We start from the raw sequence: 19,470 nt of genomic DNA, 5'->3' as shown, positions 1-19,470 counted from the left end.
ATCGGTGTACATTTTTGTTTGCATGTTGTACATTTTGTGAAATGACTCAACACTGCACAAACATTTGTTAGATCTTGCAGGCGGACTAGTATAGTAAACACTTTGTTACACATTAGTATTGACTGAAAACAAAAGATTGCTTATATGTGATTTGTAGATTCTCTCTGCATATACCACGGTACATTTTCTGACTTGGTTGTGATGATGCCCTCTCTCTCCCTCCATATTTTATTCACTGAAAAAGTTCTTTCCATTTATTTTTGTCATAATGCTGATTTTAATTCTGATTTCTTTCACTGGTTTTGAAATAGTAATGCACCATTTGTGTTCCCTCTCCTTTTTTTTTAATCCATAATAAAGTATGTATTCATTCTTACCTTAGTTATATCACTGTAAATGACAAGAGGATATGATTAACTTTTGGTGTTCTTGCCCTCACTGCCCCAGTTGCTTTAAAGCTAATGCTGTTTTTTCCTCTTGCTTGTTTGCTTTCTAGAATTGCTGTACATTTTCACTATGTTGCTTAATTGAACTGTGTGTGCATGCAAGACTGTGATTACCACAGTTTGACACACTGTAAGCTGCCAAAGCAGCACCCAAGTCAAAATTGTACTTGAGGACTTGGGTCTTTCGTTTATATCAAATCCTTTTTGATTAAGAAAATATTCCATTAACCAAATATCCAAAACGTTGATTTTTAGAGTCTGCAGTTTGTTTTTCCAGAATTAAAAACTGGGTGTCCTAGGCTTCCGAATTGCTGATTTCTCCACCCCTGAATATCGAGATACTTGGTGCATGTAAAAATTAAACAATATTAAGAAGCAACATGAGATTGTTATTGGTGCATGTAAAAGTGAAAGAATCCAATGATTATCAAGAATGGCAACTTTATTTGCCAACAGATAAAGTTAAAAGTGGTATTTGTGTTGGGGCTGCTTTTATTTTAATTTATGTAAATAATTGGGTTAAAAAATGTAAGAAAGAAGATAAATTTCCAACTGAAACTAATGGGTGGATTGATGGATACACTGTAACCTGCAAAAAATTACACATGAGCTAGAAACAGAACCTACAATTGGGCATATATATATATGTGTGTGTGTGTGGCAGATGAAGCATACTGTAAATGTACTGTTTTAACACACTGTAAAAGCATAATATTTAATTAGTCTGCTTTAATTGGGGGGTAGGGCCTGAACCATGAAGTAGCAGTGGACTCTTCTCGTTCCACATCCTATCCAAAGAAGAGATTTTAGACTGGTTATAAAGTTAAGGAGTATGAGATTTGAGAAAAGACTAACGCAGTAGGATATTTTCAGATCTATTTTGCCCCATGAAATCTATTTTAAAATGCAAGAAGAGGATAGGTATTTTTTTATTCTTTTGATTAAAAATTATTCACTTTGGAACACACTTTCATGTAGCAAATTAATATATACATTAATTATGAAGAAAAAACTTCAATTTAAAAAATACTGGGCATACCATTTTAATAAGGCTTTTTAATAATAAAATACTATCCTCATTATTTGAACTTTTAATACACACTGAAGCATATCAGATATGCAATTTCTTTTTTAAATTTCAAAGAAATTGAAACCATGTTATGGGGAATTTCATTTTTTTTTTGTCTCCCCCAGGCATTTATTTATCTATTTCTCACAGACTTCCTTGCCTTTTACAGCTTATCCTTGTGGGTGACCATTGTCAGCTGGGACCTGTTGTAATGTGCAAAAAGGCAGCCAAGGCTGGCTTATCGCAGTCCTTGTTTGAGCGCCTAGTTGTCCTTGGCATTCGTCCTATTCGCCTTCAGGTGCAATACCGTATGCATCCTGCCCTCAGCGCCTTTCCCTCCAACATATTCTATGAAGGTTCACTGCAAAATGGAGTCACAGCAGGTGGGCTTCTGTACATTTGTAAATACATACTTAACACTAGTATTAGTAGATTTACTTATCCTGTATAACTGTTTTTAAATTCCTTCCTTCAAAGGGATGTTGTAAGTTTTATATTATTTAAGAGTCCATTTAATGTGGTAGTGTTTGAGGTCTGAAATGTTCAGATTATTTATACCAATTTTTATGTATATGTTGCAGATTAGCAGCAGAAAAATATTTTAAACATCTTAATATTATTCAACTGTGTGACATCTCTTGATTCTGACCCAGTTTATATGTGAAATGTCCTATTTTCTTCCCTCAAAGCTGACCGTGTTAAGAAGGGCTTTGACTTTCAGTGGCCACAGCCAGACAAGCCTATGTTCTTTTATGTCACCCAGGGTCAGGAGGAGATTGCAAGCTCAGGAACATCATACTTGAACAGGTAATGGTGGAAAATACACCAACTTTTGTATCTCAAGTTTCATGTCTTATTATTTACTTTTTATTTTATTTTATTTTTTTTACGTAGGACTGAGGCTGCTAATGTAGAAAAGATAACCACGAAGCTTTTAAAGGCCGGAGCCAAGCCTGACCAAATTGGTATCATTACACCCTATGAAGGCCAGCGCTCCTACCTGGTGCAGTACATGCAATTTAGTGGCTCCTTGCACACAAAGCTCTATCAGGTCAGTAAAGGCAGGAATCACATTCTGTAAAAAAGTTTTTAGAAGTGACACTTTGCTTCCACTTTTATTCAGATGTTTGTATCTTAACACTTAAATGTTACCTGTGGTGGTGGGTTATGATTAACAAATGTTCATATTTTTTGTTGCACATAAGGAAGCGTGCCTCACATTCTTATAGTATGTGTTACACTTTAGCTGTATTGTCTTTAGGGCAAGGTTGGGAGAGTTTTAATTGACAAAATGTTCTTTTCTATTGGTGCAGTATATGCAGTAGATTTAATTGTGCCAAGCTAGTCTATATCATGAATCTTTATAATTTCATGCTATGGTTTGATTTAAAAACTGCTGTGTGTAGAGGCAGCTCTTCTGTGTTTTTTTTTTTTTTATGCCATATTCTTGCTTTATTTTATAACTTTTTTTTTTTTTTTTTTTTTTAATAATTTCCCTAGGAGGTAGAGATTGCTAGTGTTGATGCCTTTCAGGGTCGAGAAAAGGATTTTATAATTTTGTCATGTGTCCGAGCAAATGAACATCAAGGCATTGGATTTTTAAATGACCCTAGACGACTAAATGTAGCCCTTACCAGGGCAAGGTAAGTTACTTGAACAGATCATTAGCAACTCCTTCATTGGCGCTTATCCTTAGTTTCTCATGTCAGCCTTGTCTAGTATATTGTTTGTATTCATTTGGGGTTTATCTGTTTTTCCTTTATGTAAGGTATGGTGTGATAATTGTAGGCAACCCCAAGGCTCTATCTAAGCAACCGCTGTGGAACCACCTTTTGAACTATTACAAGGAACAGAAGGTGCTGGTGGAAGGTCCCCTAAACAATCTTCGTGAGAGCCTCATGCAGTTCAGCAAACCCCGCAAACTAGTTAACACTATCAACCCCGTGAGTGTGCCAGAACAGATGGGTTTAGTATGATTTCCGAGAAGTCAAAAGAGAATCTAATGTTGATTTGGATGTAAATATCTTTAACATTTCACTTTCAGGGGGCACGCTTTATGAGCACTGCCATGTATGATGCCAGAGAAGCACTTATCCCAGGATCAGTTTATGACAGAAGTAGCCAGGGTAGGTCTTTTTCTTCTGTTAACTGTCTGAAGTGTTTTCATTTGATTGCTTAGCTTTACGGAAATGTAATGGTTTTGTCAAGAGCTTCATAGTACAGATTTTACATGTTTTTAGAATGTACAATGCTATGTAAAAATGCTTAGGTCACCAAAGAAAAATTTAAAACTAGAGACCTATGGCAGCAGGCATTCATTTGTTCATAAAAACACTGTATAACTTTGGAATATACTTACTTATGAGGTAGCAGGAAAGGGGTCTGTTGGGCTCCCAAATCTTTAGAGTCCTGGTGCTTCCTCTCTTGCTGGTTGTGAGATATAGACGATATCCAGTGACTTGAGATGAAGACTGACCTCCTTTGGTACTGTGTCTCTTTGGAGAATCCGCTGGTTTGACTTTGTGTTGAATGAGCGGTTGCTAATGGAGTTCCGAATGAGGCACATTACATGCATTGTGAGGGAGCGTCAGTTATGGCCATTACCGCCAGGGTGGGACTGGACCGCATGTCTGCTTGGAGGGTTGCCAGCCAGGATCCGGAGCTGTTTCATTGTGTGGTGGGTGCTACAACGCGCTGTACCAGTTCATGTTCCCCAACCTGACCGGACTGGTTTGTCACCTCATTGCTCCAATCTCAACATAATTAAAACTGTGTGGGATGATTTGGACAGCAAAAAGAACAAAAAGCTATTATTTGTCAAAAGAACTGTTACAGCAAATCCTGCAAGAATCTTGAATTTATAGAAGGAATGCTTTAACAAAAGTGGATTGCTACAGTTTTGCATTGTAAGGAAAGGACACAAAAATACTTGGTTGTTTTAACAACAAGACATTTCTGTTGCATTTTTATTGCAGTAGGTATTTTGTATCTTGTTTTTAGCCAAGAAATACTTGCTGAACAGATAACCAAGTTTAAAAGTTTTCTTTCCTGGCCTGAGACTTTTACACATTTCTGTGTCAGTTGATTTTTTTTTTTCTTTCTCAAACTTGTTGTGTAGTTGATGAGGTTTGCACTGACAGTTCTGGCTTTTCACAGGGCGTCCTTCAAACATGTATTTTCAAACACACGATCAGATTGGAATGATTGGAGCTGGACCCAGCCATGTTGCAGCAATGAACATCCCCATTCCATTCAATCTGATGATGCCACCAATGCCTCCACCTGGGTACTTTGGGCCAGCTAATGGTCCAGCAGTAGGTAAGGAGACGAGAGATTATTCATGTTTGAGTGTTGAAATGATCCAGAACATTAGCATTGTTCTTTATTTTTTTTGCCCAACGAGGGAAAAGATGCATTATTCAGGAAGATGAAGAGCAGTGGGCACATCCTTTTATTCGAAGTTTAAATGTGGTACACTTTACGTTGCGTGGAAATTGCACACTGTCTGGGTCTGCATAGGTTACTCTGTTTACCTCTCACATGCCCAGAAGCATGCCAGTTTGGTTAATTGACTAAATTGGTAATTTGTGGGATTGGGTCCTGGGTTGGTGTAGCATTCTGTCCAGGAATGGTTCCCAAATGTGCTTAGTGTTGCCAGTGCATAGTAGAAAGAAAGTTTAAGGGACAGTTTTATAGTGTAGTGGTATAGAATATAGATTCAGTTTACTTTTTTTATTTGAAACATAAGCAGTAAGCAATATATTGATCCTGTCCAAAGAAAATATGTTGCATACAATTCAGTGGTGCTTAAAGTGCTTCTGGCAGAGTAGAGATTTGCTAAAGTCAAAGATCCAAAGAGCAATCACTAAAGTGAATGTGAACATACAGAGCAGAAATCGTTTTGGCCATAGTTTTAAATGCTTAATTCTATTTTTCCCCATTTTCTTACCAGTTTATTCACTTAATTGTAATCTAACTGGTCAGAAAACAGCAGAGGAGACTTAAGAGCAAATGACACAGAAATGCTGGTAGCTACTTAAAGCTAGTGTGCTCAGTAGTAAATAATAGCCTAAATACCCAGAGCACCAAGGAAAAGCAGAATGAAAAATTGGTGATTATGAAAATCTTAAAAACCAAGTTAAAAAAAAAGAAAAACACTTCTCAAATTGCATTTGTTTGCCACATTCCAATAAAAATATAGCACTCTTGTAATTTATGAACTGACATTACAACTAAATTAAAACCATATGTTAATAAAGCACTGAATTAATATATGTGCAAGAACACTGAATGATGTGCTTCATAGTAGGAGTTTTAGACCAGTTTCTCATAGGCCTAAATTAATCTTTGTAGTATTGATGCTGTGCTGCAGCTTGAGTGTTATCAATGCCTGTTTAGTGGGCTGATGTAACTGAGTAGTTTAAAATCACTTTGCTTTGATACAATGACTGTCATCTTGCTGGCCACTTGACTTGAGATTTACAAACCACACTTTTCAGAGCCACTGATGTATTAATAATGTAATATTTTAGCTAACATTAGCCAGCCTGTTAGCAACCTACATTTACCCATTCATAAATCATCATAAGAGAGAGTGAGCATCACTTTCTGTGTGCAGACAAGTGTTTGGTCAGTTGGTGCTGGAAAGCTGTTTTGTTTTTGTTGCCATTCATAAAATCACCAGCAGCACTACCTTAATTATGAGGAAAAAAGCCTAATGAACCTTGTAATTCATTCCAAGATATCTTATCAGTGTACCTTTTAATTTCGAGTCAGTGAAACTTCCAGGCTCCAGTGGTTGTTAAATTGAACTATTTAATGGTTATGGGTGTTAAAACAGTGATGGTGGTGTTATCCTTTTGATTTTGTAGTGGCTGGTCAGACAGCAAAGTGGTCCATTCTATTGTATGAGCTCAAGAAAGGGAAAAGTGAATTAAAAAAAAAAAAAAAAAAATTTATATGATAGTGATAGTAATAAATGTTACATTATTATTAATGATAGGTACTTTTCAGGCAATTTTTTTTTTTGCCCATGACCTCTTGTTTTAATAGGCAAAATTGTTAGGGTATTTTTGCCCCTTGCCCTCATTATTTCCGACACTATGCCAGAGTAATACCATTCCCTTCCCACTCTCCCCTAAATTGAAGCATGCAAGTTTGAGATAGTCATGCTATGATAAAGGACAGATGAGGTCAAATAAAAGTGCATTGAAAAGATGGGTGAAAGGGTCGGGACAAAGTGGGCTAAGAAAAGGCATGAAACTGAAATTTCAAACAGTATATAGAAAAAGCCATTGATGGAGTCTGCCATGATGATGATGATGTCTTTAGGAATGTCAGTAACAGCTGTCTTGTCATTTGATTTCTTGCTCTTAATATAGTTACACACTCTACTTTGTCTTTTGTTTACCAGGAAGAGGTGCTATGAAGGGGAAAGCTGGCCGTGGAGGACGGCAGAGTCGCCGTGGACTTGGGAATCAGGGTGCTGGTCAGTCCAACCTCCCTAACAGTCAGGCTAGCCAGGATGTTGCTTCACAACCTTTCTCACAGGCTCCTTTGACCCAGGGATACATCTCAATGAGCCAGCCCTCACAAATGAGCCAGCCAGGGCTCTCCCAACCTGAGCTGTCACAGGCAAGCAGCCATTTCAGCAATCCATACTGTTGTCTGTTCTTGGTTTACTGTTTTACCTCATGCTTTTCTTTGTCAAACAGGACAGTTACCTGGGTGATGAATTCAAGTCCCAGATTGATGTGGCTTTGTCACAGGACTCGACTTATCAGGGTGAACGAGCATACCAACATGGCGGGGTGACCGGACTGTCACAGTACTAGAGTGTAAGTTGACCTATACTTCTTATTGAATTAGTAACAAGATGTATATACACTACGAGTTTTTTGCAGAGTCCAGTGCTACAAATGTAATAATAGTGTGATTTGTGAATTGCATTGAAAGAGGTGATAATATGAATGTGAATTGGCTCATGTGGTTTCAAACCTGATTTTTTTTTCCCCATACAATACTTTCTAAATTGTCTCTAAATTTATTTTAAAAACTGAATGAGTGACAAATCACTGTCTATGGATTGTTTTTACGTAAAGTACCTTATGTGTATAATAGTTTGTGGTGAGTCTTTGCAGTGTCAGGTCTTCATCATTTGGTATTTTGATTAAATTTGGTGTTAATGTTAATTTTTGTAAGTTCTATAAACGTTAGGTAATCATCTAATAAATAAAACCTTTTTTTACCATTTTAATAGAAGAAATGTTATTTAAACTGAGGATGGATACAGAGGTATTACTTTATGTAGTCTTAACTGTTTACTCACAGGAACTGATTTCAATACTTAGAGATATACTTAGCAAGCCCCTATGATATAAATAAATGTATAATATTTTGTGGTATTTCCCCAAAAAAGTGCATTAAGCTCTACCCCAGCATTAAGTGATTGACTTCACAAATATTTGCCTTTCTGAGGAGTAATAAAGGTGTGCACCTTAGTCTACAGCACTCCACACCAGAAATTTGAGCTGGACCTAGAAAAAATATGCACGCACACAATCTACTAAAACATTTAAACCTTGTTTTGCTATTTTAATATGGTATGGACAACATTCATTCTTAGTCTTTAAAAGCATAAAATAAAGAATACAGTGGAATCTTGGTTCACAACCATAATTCGTTCCAAAACTCTGGTCATACACCGTTTTGGTCGTGAACCGAAGCAATTTCCCCCCCATGGGATTGTATGTAAATACAATTAATCTGTTCCAGACCATATGAACTGTATGTAAATATATATATTTTTTTAAGTTTTTAAGCACAAATATAGTTAGTTAAACCATAGAATGCACAGCATAATAGTAAACTAAATGTAAAAACATTGAATAACACTGAGAAAACTTTGAACAACACAGAAAACTAACACTACAATAGTTCGCGCTATAGCGCTACCAACCGCTTTCTAAAAATACTTTTTTTTTAATGAGTTTTAAGCACAGGGAAAAAAATAAACATTTGAAAAAAATCCGTAATTTAATAAACCACCAAGAAAAGTAACATTGCAACAATGCACGCTACGAACCGATCGCTGTAAACAGAAGTGAAAACAAAATCAAGCCCAGTGCATTCTTTTAATTGCCTTCCTACCTTCTGCGTACAGCTCTCTCTCTCGTGCTGCCTGTGTGTGTGTGTCGCGCTCTCTCTCCCTTGCTCGCTGCACAGGAAATGCACAGGGAGAGACTGAACATGTACAAACCAAAAGGGAAACTGGCTTGTTCGTATACCGAGTGTGTGGTCGTGAACCGAGGCAAAAGTTTGGCGAACTTTTTGGTTGTAAACCGATTTGTACGTGTACCGAGACGTTCGTGAACCGAGGTTCCACTGTATTGGTTTTTGAGTTTTTACTTTAAGATGTACAGCACTTTTAACACTATATAGTATATCATTGTATGTCACCCCAAGAGTAACTCAAGGTTAACCATAAGTACGTAGAATTCCAAACCAGAGTCCTGCTTGGTGCTAACACCAAGGAGGTTAAGACACAATTACTTTTTACCTGGTCTCCCCAAGAATATTTTTGTTTAGCTGTTTGAGAGGAGAATGAGGTGAAAAGAGTCTGATTTAATTAGATAATATTGCCCAGTACCATTTTTTTTTTTTTTTTTTTTTTTCCTCTTTTGCGGTCATTGTGATGCACTGTCATGTTGGGTTTCTTTGCATATATTCTGTCATACAGTCATATGAAAAAGAAAGTACACCCTCTTACAGTTTTATGGTTTCACATATCAGGACATAATAAAAAAAAAATTAAATGTGGTACTTACAGGTTCTAAAATTATTTAAATTTAACCTCAGATTTAAGGCAACACACAACAGATTCCACCGTGTCATTATTTAAGAAAAATGAAGTCAAAACGGAGAAGCCATGTGTGAAAAGCTAAGTATACCCCATGATTCAATAGCTTGTAGAACCACCAGCGATAACATGAAGTAATCATTTCTGTATGTCTATCAGTTTCTCACATCGTTGTCTTTGCAACATTGCTTTGGTTCATTGAAGATTATTCATTGAGGCATTCGTTTATGCACAGTTTTCTTAAGGTCCCGCCACACTTTGACTTTCCATTACAACGCATTGATTCTTTCCTTTTTCAGCCATTCTGTTGTAGATTTGCTGGTGTGCTTGGGATCATTGCCCTGTTGCATGACCCAATTTCAGGCAAGCTTTAACTGTCGGACAGATGACCTCAGGTGTCCAGGTCCTGTGTCTGAAACAAGCCCAAATCATCATCCATCCACCACTGTGCTTAACAGTTGGTATGAAGTGATTGTAGTCATGTTTGGTTTTTGCCAAGCATCATGTTGTGCATTAGGGCCATACATCTCCTCTTTGGTCTTGTCTCTCCAAAGGAAATTGTTCCAGAAGTGGTTTGTTCAGATGTAACTTGGTAACCTTAAGCTGTGCTGCCTTGTTCGTTTTAGAGAAAAGAGACTTTCTCCTGGCAACCCTTCCAAACAAGCCATACTTGTTCAGTCTTTTTCTAATTGTATTGTCATGAACGTTAACATTTTAAGCCCTAATCTGCAGCTCTGGAGTTTTTTGCTGACCTTGGGGTGAATTTGCTGGAACATCCACTTTTGGGAAGATTGGCAACTGTCTTGCATGTTTTGCACTCGTGAGCAGTCTTTCTCACTGTAGAATGATGAACTTAAAATTGTTTAGAAATGGCCTTATGACCCTTCCCAGATTGATGAGCAACAATAATTGCTGCTCTAAGATCATTGCTGATGTGTTTCCTCTTTGGCATTGTGTTAACACACACCTGAATGCTGTAGACCATCAAACTGCCAAAACGTCTGCTTTTACAGAGGTGGTCACACTTGCTGATGATCAATTAATCAAGTGCATGTGATTAGCCTCTTAATCCATATGGAAACAGTAAGGGTATACAGTAATCCCTCCTCCAGAGCCACCCGCGAAATAAGAAAATCCGCGAAGTAGAAACCATATGTTTATATGGTTATTTTTATATTGTCATGCTTGGGTCACAGATTTGCGCAGAAACACAGGAGGTTGTAGAGAGACAGGAACGTTATTCAAACACTGCAAACAAACATTTGTCTCTTTTTCAAAAGTTTAAACTGTGCTCCATGACAAGACAGAGATGACAGTTCCATCTCACAATTAAAAGAATGCAAACATATCTTCCTCTTCAAAGGAGTGCGCGTCAGGAGCACAGAATGTCACATAGATAGAGAAAACAATCTCTAGCAAACAAATCAATAGGGCTGTTTGGCTTTTAAGTATGCGAAGCACCGCGGCACAAAGCTGTTGAAGGCAGCAGCTCACACCCCCTCCGTCAGGAGCAGGGAGAGAGAGAGAGAGACAGAGTTTGTTTTTCAGTCAAAAATCAATATGTGCCCTTCGAGCTTTTAAGTATGCGAAGCACCATGCAGGCGCAGCATGTCGTTTCAGGAAGCAGCTGCACAAAAGATAGCAACATGAAGATAATCTTTCAGCATTTTTAGACAAGCGTCCGTATCGTCTAGGTGTGCGAACAGCCCCCCTGCTCAATCCCCCTACGTCAGGATCAGAGAAAGTCAGCGCAAGAGAGAGAGAAAGAAAAGTAAGTTGGGTAGCTTCTCAGCCATCTGCCAATAGCGTCCCTTGTATGAAATCAACTGGGCAAACCAACTGAGGAAGCATGTACCAGAAATTAAAAGACCCATTGTCCTCAGAAATCCGCGAACCAGCAAAAAATCCGCGATATATATTTAAATATGCTTACATATAAAATCCGCGATGGAGTGAAGCCGCGAAAGGCGAAGCGCGATATAGCGAGGGATCACTGTACTACATTTTTCACACAGTGCTTCTGCATTTTGGCTTAGTCTTTAACTCTTTGTGGGGTAATTATTTTTTTCCATTTTGTACCAAGGCTGAATATTTTTTTCCAAAAAAAAAAAAAAAAAAGTTTTCTGAAAAGCACACAAAGCAATGGTTTCACACATAAAGCGACTTAAATTGTTTATGACAAATGTTACTGTGTTTTTATATTCTATGAGCCTCTGCACTATGTGAATTCACATACCTATTACATTGCATGTCCTGCAAGGTATAACGTTAGAAGCAGCCAAGTAGCATGCCTTGTCACGTTGCACTGCTTGCAAAATGTGTTACACTGGTGCTGCTGTTTCAGGCATCTGTTGCCACATACTGTGACCACTGTCACCACACAGATGTGTCTGAGTGGCTGGCCACAGCTGCGGGCAGTTGTTTCTGCAGCCAGCTGCTGTCAGCTGCCAGCAGCAGCAGTGTAACACATTCTGCAAACAGCATACTGTTAGCAAATAGAGTTGAACTTTAATGTAACCGCGTGTTTCAACAATGTTAACAGCCGATTACCGCCCTCTACCCCGGATGTCAAGTAATGTCGACAAATGCCTCAACCCCAGCCCTGAAAGAATTAAATAATGACACTGTGTAATATGTCTTGTGTTGTTGTTTATCTAAGGTTGTATTTACCTAATTTTAGGACCTGCTAAGGACCAGATGATTTTTTTTTATGTTTTGATACGTTAAACCTTAGAATTGAAAGACGGTGTACTTTCTTTTTAACACGACTGTATATAGTACATTTCATCTAGCTGCCTATTTATTTGGTTTGTTGTAACTACAACTGATGTCTTATTTCTCTCTTTCTTTCTCCCTCTACCCTCCCCCTTCTCTTTTTTCCTTACCCATTTTTTTTTCTTTTCTTTTAGTTTGTGGGAAGAGGAGCTAAGCTTGAGATGGGCTTAGTTCGTCAGTATTTTAATCTGGGTTATTAAAAAAAAAACAAAAAACGGATACCTGTTTTCCACTGCTACAACTGAAGCACCACTGTGTGAAAGCAACAGGAGAGAGAGAGAGAGAGAGAGAGCGAGAAACAAACCAATCACGAGAGAAAGACAAGACGGACAGAGGGGCGAGAGAAAGAGAGGGAGCCAGAGGGAAGACCCTGCTAGCACACTGAGGCACGGAGACACGCAGGAGAACTCGCAGCGTGCGTAGCAGCGCCTGTTGCGGAATGGCAGGGACCTGATCTTGTTCCTCCCTGTAACACAAAAGCCTCGCTGCCCGCCCCACCCCACCCCCCCACACCTAAGCCCCACTCCCACCCTTTTTTTCTACATTGAATGTCAGATTGACTGAGGACCTTACTGTGCTGACCAACGAATGGTGAAGGTGAGAGGACCTCATGCAGTTTCTCAGATCATTCTTTACTCTGTTTTTCTGTATGCAAAATAAAGGGGGGGTGTAAAGCGCAGAGAAAGCAGAAAAATTGGGGGGGATTATCCTGACACCCAAAACTGCTATGTTATGAGGAGAGGAAGGTGCGTGAAGCACAGAAGCTGCTCCTGGGATGTCAAGCTTTGAGTTGCAAAGTTTTGTTTTTTTTTGTTTTGTTTTTTTTTTTCCTTTTTTTTTAATATATAGATATACGTATTTAAACACTTGGTAAGGAAATTCATAGTTCGTGGTGGCAAATCAAGACACGTTCAAAGTTTGCCTGCTCAAAAATTGCTCTTTTGTAAAGGATTTTTAATTTTTAAACAGAATCTGAGTTTGAAATGAGCATTTAAGCAAGGACCCTAGTCTCTTGGCAGTGGAAGGGAAGAGTCCCTGAGCCACCTAATCTTTGGGGACAAAATATGATGCTTCCTTGGGAGAAAAAAAAAACAAAGTGAATTTAAATTATTGGTGTATTTTTGTAGTTGCTGCAGCAATGACTCTAGTGATTGACTGTAAAAGCAGTAAAATGGAAGAGAAAAACAGAGTGCCCACTCCACCTCAATGTGGGCCTGCTTAATTCCAGTTTTTGGGGGAAAGTAGAGTTAACGAGTCATTTTCTTTTTCATTTTTTTTCCAGTTCCCTCTAAAGCTTTCAATTGGGAAATTTTATGAAAATGGGTGAAAGAGGGGAAGGGCAAAGGTAATCCTGTTGCCCACATGGACAGTAAAATAGTAATTTGTATTGGTGAGGATGCCTGAAGATGTCCTAGAGTTATGTGAGTTAACTAGGAGTTAAGGGAATCTTCCCCGTTAGTCACTCTAGAGCCAGAAGGCGAGACCAGGCGTCTCACCAAAAAAAAAAAACTTGTAGGATACATCTTTTTACCCCCCTTACCCCCTCAACTGTTTGTGACTCTCCATATTCATGGTTTAAACACACACACACACGCAAACCAGAAAACCTGTTTTTTTTATTGGGGGGGTACAGCTTTAAGAAAGTATCCTGCAGAAGATGACTTTTGCATGAATAAAATGTTTGTCGCCTTGTACCTGGAATTTCTTTCATTCCCTCACATTTGGCTCCACCCACACATTTGTTATGTATTGCGTTAAAAAAGCTTCCCAACTGTTTTCTTCCCTTATTTTTCTGACTTGCCCATAATTTTTGCTATAACATCACTTTTCTTGCCCTGCCAGCTATTTGTCCACCTGGAAAGAAACTTTTTTCCACACTTTATTTATATGAAAAAGCAGATGAATTTATTTTTATGAAATATCAGTACAGAATGTAAATTGTTCTTGCTGTAATCCTACCCCAATATGTAATGCTAATGTTCAGCTAGTCCATTTAAAAAAGGGATGAGATTATTTTCTACATCTCAGCTTTCTTTACATCTGATATCAGCCTGGAATTAAAATCTGTTAAAGGGACAACACTTGAACTCACTGTATAAAAAAAAAAAAAAAAAAATTATATATATAATATAAAAAGCTCATGTGTAATTTGCGATTTTTAGTTTGGATCTGTGAGGCATTTTCAAACTCTGAGAATACAGCAAGGGGAGGGAACTCTTATTTCTCAATTCAGCCAAAACTAAGTGAAGACTTGGAAATGGCAGATTAGCAGATGTTCTCCCACAGATTGCTCATCCCCTGCCCGGCCATCTCATTCAGACGGAATTCAGTGAGTATCACTGATAGTCCCCTTTCAGTTCCAGGCCACGTTTTATTTTCAAGTGGTTGTTCTTGTAGCTTCCATCTGTTGTAAGCTTGTGAAGTGGCAACTCCCTAATTTTCAACTCTTGACTAGTTGAGTCCACCATCTCCCACCCTATCCACCCCCCCCCCTTTTTTTATTTAGTAAAGAAAGCATCATCAGTTATTTCCTTGGTTTTGTAGCAGCAGCGTTTACATTTTTAAATCCAAGGTCAAAAATTACAGCATTACATGACCAAAGTTTTGGTGTCCTTTCCATTTTTGTTTTTTTTTTTCTGATTTTTCTTCTAAGTTTTAAATAAGTCTTTAATAAAATTATGTAGACTGTACTGTGCTTGGCTTCTTTATTTTGATCCCCATCCCACTCCTGTTCTATTTCTCAATGTTCTGTTATTTAAAGCCAAGTTAGTGTCCCATTCAACTCTTTCTTTTGGAAAATAAATGGGGATTTAGTAGTAGAAGGGCAGAATATTGGTTATAGCTGGTGCCTCACCGCTGTAGAAGGTTGACTTTGAATCACGGCTGTTTGTGGTGTTTGGATGTCTTCCAGCAGAAGAATGTTTGCTTTCTTTATGCGTGTTATTTAATTGGTGATTCCAGATTGACCGAGTGTGGGGCTGAGTATCAGGATGTCCTGCATCAAGGCTTAGTTTTTGTGTTTCACCCAGTGCTACCAAGTACTACTTGTGAGCAGTGTTGGAGATGGTGTGCGTTACGTAGCATGTACCAAATAATCTAACACAAAACTTATTATCGAAGTTTAAAAAAATCTGTTAACTTTATGTATATATATAAAAAAAAAAATAATGCATCACTCTATTACTACTGAAGCTTATTCCTGGCACTTCAAAAAAAAAAAAAAAAAAAATGTTGCTACTGAATAAACACAATACTTCTGTGTAAATGTATTCAGTAGCATCATGTACATGTGTGAACGCTTAGTGAGGAAGAGGTTAAGCAAAAGCATAGCAGGAAATCAATTGACAAGAACTAAACAAAAAAAAGTATACATTTAATGCTGCATAGACTGAGAGGTAAACTCAAACCAGTTTAAGGTCACATGGAGCCAGTGATCCTCACAGCAGTGCTGGGCGTGAGGCAGGAAGCAGGCAATGGTGGATGACATGCCAGTCCTTTTTAAGGGCTCAATCACAAAGTCATGCAGACTCGAGTGCTCAGTGCACCGCAGTAACAGGACCATAAACAAAGTGCCAGTTTAGTTTTAATCCACTTACCTGCTACTGATATCTTGAAACAAGGTGATAAAGTGTTTATACCTTCAATCTTTAAGGCCTGCTTTGTGGATGGGGAAAAAGGGCTGGATGTTACTTACTTCACTGCCCCTGAAGGACCAGACATATTTATAAAATACAAGAAAATTGCCAGATTTAGCCGTGTGGCAGGTCAGTTTCATGAAGCTTCATATGTGGGTTTAGGATTAGTAACATACTGGCCAGTGGAATGTACATGTTCTCGTAGGAAAAAAATAATGCACTTGTTTGTAACACATTATATAATAACTAGATATGATATTTTGCTACTCTTTTGGGTATGTAATATGACTAATAATACATTTTATATAGCACCTTTCTCATGCTCAGGGCACTTCTTTAAACAGCAGAGTATATGTAAACATTGGGTACAAATATTTCTGCATAGAACACTAAACATATAAGTACAGGAGATATTAAGCATTAAATAGAATAGACAATAAACCAGAGTAAAAGCCTGAAACAAGTAACATCGGAGAGGTAAACTGAAAGAAGGGGCAGAATGTTAAGGTAAAAGCCTCCCTGAACGGATGAGTTTTAAGTTGTTTTTTAAAAGAATGAATCGAGTCTTTATAGGGAGGTCATTCCAAAGTCTGGGTGCTATGGAGCTGAAGGCCCGGTCACCCATAGAGTGCAGGTTAGTGTGAGGCACAACAAGATTACCAGAATCAGAAGAGCCTAGTGATGGAGAAAGTCACTGATGTAGTCTGGTGGGAGGCCATTTAAAGCTTTGTAGGTTATTAGTAGGATTTTATACTCAATCCTGTAAGACGCTGGGAGCCAGTGAAGGTGAAGCAGGGTGGGTGTGATGTGATCTCTGTTGCCTGTTCAGGTTAGGACTCTTGCAGCAGAGTTTTGAATCATTTGGAGCTGTGATATACAGTTGTGTTCAGAATAATAACTATTTAAAAAAGTGAATAAAGCTCAAAATCCTTATAATAGCTTTTATTTCCATACACACGAATGCATTGGGAACACTGCACATTCTATTCCAAATCAAAACATGAAGAAAAAATATCAAATTTGTGTTATTCCATTATAGAAAGTGAAGAAAATGGAATACTAACTAGGCTGTTCAAAAAAATAGCAGTGTCTGAGTTTGTAAAGAAGAATGCAAACATCCACTGTATAAACTGAAAAATGTTTCAAGATTTTGCTTTCCTTTGAATGAAAGAAGTAACGTTTAGTAGTTTAGCACCGTTTCAGAGAACATGGAGTCGACCAACTTCTAGCAGCTGTGAACAGGTATTCTAGCCCAGGATGACTGGACTACATTCGACAGTTCTTCTGCTTTTCTTGGTTTTGCCTCAGAAACGGCATTCTTGATGTCACCCCACGAGTTTTCTTTTGGATTAAGGACTGGGGATTGGGCTGGCCACTCTTGTTGGTCTGGAACCAAGAAGCTGCTCATTTACTGATGTGTTTGGGGTCGTTGTCTTGTTGAAACACCCATTTCAAGGGCATTCCTCTTCATCACAAGGCAACATGACCTCTTCCAAGTATTTTGAGGTATTCAAACTGGTACTGATCCTTGGTATACGATGAGGCCCAACACCATAATTTGAGAAACCTCTCCACGTCATGATGTTTGCTTCACTCTCTTCACGGTGTACTGCAGCTTGAATTCAGTGTTTGGGGGTCATCAGAAGTACTAGGGTGTTGTACCGCGTTAGCCATTATGAATGTAGTGAGAAGTCAAGCAAAATGACCCCTTTTATTGGCTAACTAAAGGTGTCATTTTGCTTGATTTCTCACTGGGGTCATCTTGACAAATTGTCTGCGGCCCCTGCACCCAAAAAGAACAATCTTGCTTTCATCAGGCCACAGAATGTTGTGCCATTTCTCTTTAGATCAGTCAGTCAGTCCATTGGCGATCATTTTAACTGAGCGGCCTGCCATTTTCTGCACTTTTTTGTTTTCCCCTCTGCAATCAACTTTTAAATTAAAGTTATGTTCTGCTGAAGCATGTCTGGAACGACCCATTTTACTGATTTTCAGCCAGAAATGCACGATGTATGCAACATTTGCTGCCTTCCTTCCCCATAATTGATGCCGTTTTTTCACAAAATGAATGACTTCACTAATTGAACTTCACACAGCTGCTATTTTGAACAGCCTAATATTCCCTTTTCTTCACTTTCTGTAAAGGAATAACACATTTGATGAAGAAAAATTTATGTTTTGATTTGGAATATAATGTACGGTGTTCCCAATGGATTTGCATGTATGAAAATAAAAGCTATTATAAGGATGTTGAGCTTTACTCGCATTTTTAAACACACTGCTATTATTCTGAATACAACTATAAGATTAGAAGCAGCACTTGGAAGTTGAGAGTTACAATAATCAGTGTGGGGTGTGATAAAAGCATGGCCACATTTCTCAGCATTTTGAAAAGAAAGGAATGAGTGAACACAGAATATGTTACAGAGGTGAAAGTAAGAAAGTCTCTTAATGTGGTTTATGTGGGCAGAATAAGAAAAGTAGGAATCAAAAATGACACCAAGATTCCTTACATCAGAATAAGGTCTAATGAGATCACTGTCAAAAGTGACTGAGAAGGAGCTAATTTTCTTAAGTTGCGCTTTAGTGCCAATTTGCAGTTCACTTTTAATTTTAAAGAGTTCTGCTCCATGCAGGTTTTAATTTCACTGAGGCAGGTTGTGAGCTGATAAAGCCCTGATGAGGTTTTACTTTTAACATTGAAATAGAGTTGAGTATCATCAGCATAAAAACGACAACTCAGTCCAAACTATGAATTATATGGCCAAGGGGAAGCAGAGGGCTGAGGACAGAGCCCTGTGTGACTGGCGTTGAGCTGGATCTGCTGTTGCCAAGACTAACAAACTCTTGACAATGCCAGAGATACCCAGCATGGTCTCCATTCTGGACAATAGAATGTCATTTCTGACAGTGTCAAATGCTGCACTAAGATCTAACAAAAGTAATATGCTGGTTTGTCGTGAGTCTGATGCCATAAACAAATCATTAGCTACCCGAAACAGAGCAGTTTCACAGCTGTGCTGCGCCCTGAAACCAGACTGAAAGGGTTCCATCAAATTATTAGAAATTAAGTAATTGGTGAGTTGGGAGGCTACAACATGCTGAAGAACTTTTAACAGAAAAGGTAAGTGAGAAATGGTCCAAAAACTGTTAAGATTGTCAGCATCAAGGCCAGACTTTTATAACATTTGGGTTACAGAAGCAATTTTAAAAATGTCTGGCACAAAGCCAGTGTCAAAGGATGTATTTATTATTGTTGTAACAGTCAGGATTGTGGCATGAAGGCATGATTTAAGAAGTGTGGTGGGGATGGGATCCAGTACACAGGTAGGGGGCCTCATCTTACAAAGCAGGTCATTAACAAAAGCAGATGTGTCTGGGGAAAATTTAGAAAAGGAGCTGGATGGTTGGGAAGACAATGAAAGATATAAACAGACGATGGATTTATGTTAGTTTATTTAGATCTTTAATTTTACTATGGAAAAAGTAGAGGAGGTAACTGGGCCAGACGCAGGTTGAAGTACTTCATTAACTAGAGAGAACAAAACCCTCGGGTTATCATGGCCACTTTTACAAGTAGTGTTCCCCAACACTACTCGGTATCTAATTACAAGCAAGTCCGCCCTTACTCCGTTTAGAGCCTTTTCCAAGATTGCCACTGTAGGCATATTGTGGTTATCTGTGGTT

General features: G+C 38.3%; 1 protein-coding gene across 1 annotated transcript in view; it reads left to right on the top strand.

Moving 5' to 3' along the window:
- Positions 1-12,431, top strand: part of upf1 (UPF1 RNA helicase and ATPase) — a 40,324-nt gene extending 27,893 nt beyond the window's left edge. Inside the window, exons 15-24 of the mRNA XM_028816163.2 lie at positions 1,685-1,898; positions 2,205-2,322; positions 2,410-2,566; positions 3,016-3,158; positions 3,284-3,458; positions 3,560-3,641; positions 4,672-4,833; positions 6,929-7,149; positions 7,230-7,352; positions 12,283-12,431. Of these exons, the coding sequence (XP_028671996.1) occupies positions 1,685-1,898; positions 2,205-2,322; positions 2,410-2,566; positions 3,016-3,158; positions 3,284-3,458; positions 3,560-3,641; positions 4,672-4,833; positions 6,929-7,149; positions 7,230-7,349 (1,392 nt within the window). The 3' untranslated portion in view covers positions 7,350-7,352; positions 12,283-12,431. The remainder of the gene's footprint in view (positions 1-1,684; positions 1,899-2,204; positions 2,323-2,409; positions 2,567-3,015; positions 3,159-3,283; positions 3,459-3,559; positions 3,642-4,671; positions 4,834-6,928; positions 7,150-7,229; positions 7,353-12,282) is intronic.
- Positions 12,432-19,470: the final 7,039 nt, after the last annotated feature.

This window comes from Erpetoichthys calabaricus, chromosome 12 (genome assembly GCF_900747795.2).
Source record: "Erpetoichthys calabaricus chromosome 12, fErpCal1.3, whole genome shotgun sequence".
NCBI classification, from domain to species: Eukaryota; Metazoa; Chordata; class Cladistia; order Polypteriformes; family Polypteridae; genus Erpetoichthys; species Erpetoichthys calabaricus.
The sequence above is the reverse complement of the archived record's forward strand: the minus strand, read 5'-3'. Positions and strand labels throughout refer to the sequence as shown.